The sequence below is a fragment of the Meleagris gallopavo genome, chromosome 12 (assembly GCF_000146605.3).
Source record: "Meleagris gallopavo isolate NT-WF06-2002-E0010 breed Aviagen turkey brand Nicholas breeding stock chromosome 12, Turkey_5.1, whole genome shotgun sequence".
NCBI classification, from domain to species: domain Eukaryota; kingdom Metazoa; phylum Chordata; class Aves; order Galliformes; family Phasianidae; genus Meleagris; species Meleagris gallopavo.
Window position 1 is genome coordinate 385600 of NC_015022.2, and position 4800 is coordinate 390399.

A 4800-nucleotide genomic window follows, 5' to 3' on the forward strand; every position below is an offset into this window, starting at 1 on the left:
AAAAAAAAAGAAAAAACAAACCACCCTCCTCCTGCTGAACAAGCTCTCAATCAAAACAAAGCCGGAGCAGCAGCCAAGAGCTGGGAGGCTCTTTTGTTTAATACTTAACATCCCCTGGCCGGCCAGCACCACTGCTCCCCCCAAATGCTGCACCTCAGCAGCTGGGCCACGTGCAAGGCCCAGCACAAGGCTCCATGCAGGAACTGAGCCCCCTTCCTGTCCCCCACAGCTCTGCTGAGGATGCAGCAGGGACTCACAGATCGAGATAAAGGAGCGTAGGGAAGCTCGGCAAGAGGTGGCTGCACGCAGGGGGATCCCTACCTCTTATTTTTCCCCTCTCCCCCTCCCCAGATGGAAATCAGCCTCAGAGCCTCCTCAAGCTGAAGAGGTTGCCCACACGAGTACCCAGTAGGCTTCTCCTCCACAAGCCCAACTTGCAGCCATTCGAATCCATAATGCAAAAGAGCATCTGCTCCTCTTCTCAGCATCATTCACCTGGGTTTTGGTGCTGGGAAGGACAGGGAAACAGCACACCTTCTCCATACCACTCAATTTCACAAGCCCCACAGGCCTGTTTTCCTGACCTACCCTAGAGCCACTCACTCCATTCCCTGTTCTCTCCCCCAACCTTCTGCCTGTATTTTTGTAGCTCTATGCTCTACTTTTGCAGACATTTCCCCATTCTTGCTGACATCAGCAGCTCTCCCCATCCTCCCTCCCACCTGCCCCCTCCTGGTGTCCAAAATCACCAGAACCAGAGAGGAAACACATCAGCTTCCACAGTGTCAACCACAAATCCAATCCTGCACACCTCCCCAGTGCAGGAGCACAGTGCCACCAGCACAAAGGGGCTTTGGTAGACATGAGCACACAGAGTTGTGCATCTGAGGGTGCCCAAACCGCTGCTCGGGCTCTCAGGCAGATCAGGCACACTCTGCCAGCGCAGCCCACGGGGCTCTTGGAATTGAATTGCAGGGCGTGCCCATATGCTGCTCCTGCCTAACCACAGCACCAGTGCCATGCAGCAGCAGAGGAGAAATGCACGAGAACCACCCACAGCATGACAGTGGCCACGGGCCGACTGTTGCTGCAAGCTGGACAAAGCCCACACCCCACTGGCAGGCCATGTGAGGAGGCTCCTGTCAGCCCCAGGCGCCCATGCAGATCCCGCATTTACCAGCGCATGAAGGTCTCCTCATCAGCAAACGATGCAAGGGAAAAAAAAAGTCCTCGGGGAACCACAGGGCGCTCTGACACACACAGCAAGGCCGCTGCGGCTGACAACAGGCTGGAAGCCCACGGTGCCCACTGTGTCAGGAGCCGTAGGAGGCACAGAGTTACGCATCCCTCCGGGCTCCTCCTGCAGGGCCGTAGGGACCAGGGAAGTTCACAGGAGCCAGTCCTGCTCCGTCACCAAGCGCAGCACGTCGCAGAGCAGAACAACCTCTGGCACTGCAACCCCTCCACCCGCAGCCTGAACCTTCCTTACCTTCTCCGATTTGACCTTTTTCAGCTGCCGGCACTCTCCTTCCCCGTCCTCCAGCTCTGACTTAACTCCCAAGGGGTTGAGCGCAGCTCCTGTGTCAATAGCTATACTCCCAAGCTGCTCAGTGGCAGCAGCAGGCTCCGTCCCCTGGCCACCATCGTACTGTCCCACCCTCACAGCCAGGGCCAGGGGCTGCAGCACACCAGGCTCCTTCTCCGTCGGAGCCCCCGCACCCTCACTCCTTTCCTTCTTGCTTTTGGACGAACCGCCCTCCTTGTCCTTCTTGGAGCCGGCCACGCTGCGAGACGCCTTGGCCGACTTCTCTGAGCCCTTGGGGGTGACGGAAGGCCCCAAACCCCCCGAGTTCGCACCGTCCCCAGAGCGTCCTTGAGCCTCCTTCTTGCCCCCAGCTCCCTCACTGGCCGTGAACAAGGAGCTGCCCGGGGCCGGTTTGCCACTGTCCTTGCCACTCTTGCTCCTTTTCGACTTGGATTTGCCCTCCTTGCCTTGCGGGCCTGGCACCGGGCTCACAAACTTGATGTTGTCAGGTAGGGTCGCCACCGCGTTGGGCGCCGGGAGCCCCACCTCCTTGGAGCCCGACATTTCCAATTTCTGCTGATCCTTCTCCAAATCAGCGTCCAGATCAATGATGAGATTCCCTACGCCAATGTCCCATTCATCCCCGCTGTCGTACGTCTCTACCGGGTTCGCATCGATTCCTTTCCCTCCGGAAGCTCCGCTGCTCAAGGACATCTTAGAGTTAACGGCCCCTCACGGTTCAAGGCTCTTCCCTGCCTCCTGCCCGGGGTCCGCAGCGCTACGACGTCCTCGGGCTGCTGGCGCTCGGGGTCTGCCCAGATGACGGCATCGCTGCTGGAAGGGAGAGCAGAGAAAGGAGTTACATGTGAAGGGATGGCACAGAGGGGCAGCCGCACCCAGCTCTCACCCCACCGCCACCACGTGCCCCAGCCCGTGGCAGGGCGCGAGTCCCCCCAACCATCCTCACGTCCCTGCAGCAGCAGGAGCCATCTGGCAGCGGTCCCTCAATCGATGCGAGGCCCTGGCAGGTCACAGCTCCCGGCTCCAACAAGACATTACTCACACATTCCCTGCTCGCCATTTCCCTCTGAATTATTGAGTGCAGCCCTGGGATGGAGGATTGATTCCTCTCCTGCCGATGCCACCCACGGCCGGGGGCTGCCTGGGGGGGCTGCTCCGTTGCCAGGCGCGGGGCTCAGTGCCTCCCTGGGAAATAAATCCCAGCCCGGGGCGCACGGCCACGCGGGATGGCACTGAGAAGGATGGCACCGGGCAGTACCGCCGTGCAGGGCCGCAGCACCGCACCCGGCCGTGCAGCTGCAGAGCTGGGAGGAAGCCCTGAGCCCCGTCTGGATGAGGCCCCTCTCCAGCTCTGCTGTGCCGGAGGCCTGCTGCTATTGATGAGCAGCACTTCAAAAACAGGTGACTTCAAGAGAAACAAGGAGGGAAGAAAAAAAAAACAAAACAAAAAAAACAGCAACCACACGCACAACACAGATTTCTTCAAACTCCAGCAAGCAGGAGCCTGGAAAGCAGCTTCATGGTGCGTTTCCAGAGATGCAAACACTGTAAAAATGCCAAGGATTCTTTCATCAGACAGGCTGCCGCAGCCAGACCATTTTCCATCTGCTCCCCACAGCATCCCTGGCTCCGCGCAGCCAATAATCCACTCTCTGACAGGTCATTACGGAGAGCTTGAACCCCAGGAGCCAGGGGCGAGCACGCAGGCTGGAAATGAGAAGCACTGACCTCTCATTTCAGCAGCAGAAAGTGCCGAATCAGGAGCTCTGTGCGTGCTGATGGCCGCCCCAAGCCTCCCCGCGCGCTGCTCTCACCTTCCTCCTCCTCCTGCCCACCTTCCTGCACACACGGCTGGAGCATCCCGCTCTGCACCCTGCACTCAGACCCTTCCTTTTCCAAACGTGACACACAGCCCATGCTGGAGCCGTGGTCCCGTGCCCTGTGCAGACAAAGGGGCACAGCAGCACACCCGGCCCCGCAGCGCCCCAATGCTCCATCCCATGGTGAAATATCGAAAACACAGGCAGCAGATTTAGGTCTGAAGCTATGCAAACGGCAGCGGTGGGCGACAACGGCTGCTGATACCTCCCACAACAAAAGGCAGAAGGAGCCCACAAGTCCGCCGGCTCCTCGGAGAGCCAGGAGCAAACAGGTTCAGCAAACATGGGCAGAACAGGAGCACCCGACGGAGGAGGCTGCCCAGGCCCTGCCAAGCAGGGAAGAGCTCAAACAGGACCAACTGGAACGGGCTGGGCACTGAAGACACCACAAAGAGGAATGGGGAAGAAGCAGCACGTCCCAGCCCACGACCCCAAAATGCAACGCGGGGTGGTTCCCTGCAAGCCAACCCACACACGAGGAGGTAAAGCGGTTCCCACAGCCCCATGTTGTCCAGGTCCCCACGCCTCACACTGCCACTCACCTCCCGCCATCCCCGTGCAACACGAGCAGCATGTGCTCACTTGTTGGCTGGAGTCCTGCCAGCACAGCATTTTAAGAGCAGTCCTGGTGCACAGATCCGACAAGGAGACAGCTTTCTGCTTGGGAATGCTGCGCACATGCAGCACCAGACATGAATAATTCAGCTCCATTAGGTGCTGAGACCTCTCCAATCCACATCTCCGTGCTGGGAAGGAGCCAGCATATTAAAGACAAACCTGAAAGTTCACTTTGGGAGCAAGCAGCCAACTGCAAACACACCTAGACGAAACTATTCAAACAGAGCACTTCAAAAAGCACCCAGCAGAGAGACAGGAAGCTGCACGAGCCCCATCTCCTAGTGCTCCAGCACGCCGGCTCTGGCCAAGCCCTGCACTGTGGTACTGGAACCCAGGGAGGGGCGGTGGGAGGCTGGAGGAAGTACTGCTCCTGCCCCAATGGAGAAGGGCTGGCTCATCCCCGTGCGCTCCAGGAGCAGCCTCCGGTGGCTCCCAGACATGACTGACTGTTACTTTCACCCTGCATAACTTTCAGGAAGCGAGAAGAGGCGAAGGGGACAGAAAGCCATGGGGACCCGAGGGGCCTAGCGATGAGGCACGCCCCCAGCCCCTTCTCCCCACACACTGTCCCAGCACCACATCCCTTTTTGTTTCCTTTTACGAGCAAAGCGAGCTCCGAGAGGACGCATTCCCCTTCCCAGGGCCGCTGTGCTCATAATCCCCCGGCTGGGCTTGTTTGGGTTGGATCTTTGAGAAATAACTCCTGTGTCTTTTTCTGCAGATTTCTTTTTAAGATGTTCTCTTTCTCCCCGCCCC

The 4800-nt window shown here is 58.8% G+C and overlaps 1 protein-coding gene across 2 annotated transcripts in view; it reads right to left on the bottom strand.

Annotated features, from left to right (window-relative positions):
* The window catches only part of ZNF609 (zinc finger protein 609), a 29703-nt gene extending 24965 nt beyond the window's left edge, over positions 1 to 4738 (bottom strand). For both annotated transcript variants that reach the window (XM_010717152.3, XM_010717153.3), the window contains exon 1: positions 1490 to 4738. In XM_010717152.3, the coding sequence (XP_010715454.1) occupies positions 1490 to 2239 (750 nt within the window). In that variant the 5' untranslated portion in view covers positions 2240 to 4738. The remainder of the gene's footprint in view (positions 1 to 1489) is intronic.
* Positions 4739 to 4800: the final 62 nt, after the last annotated feature.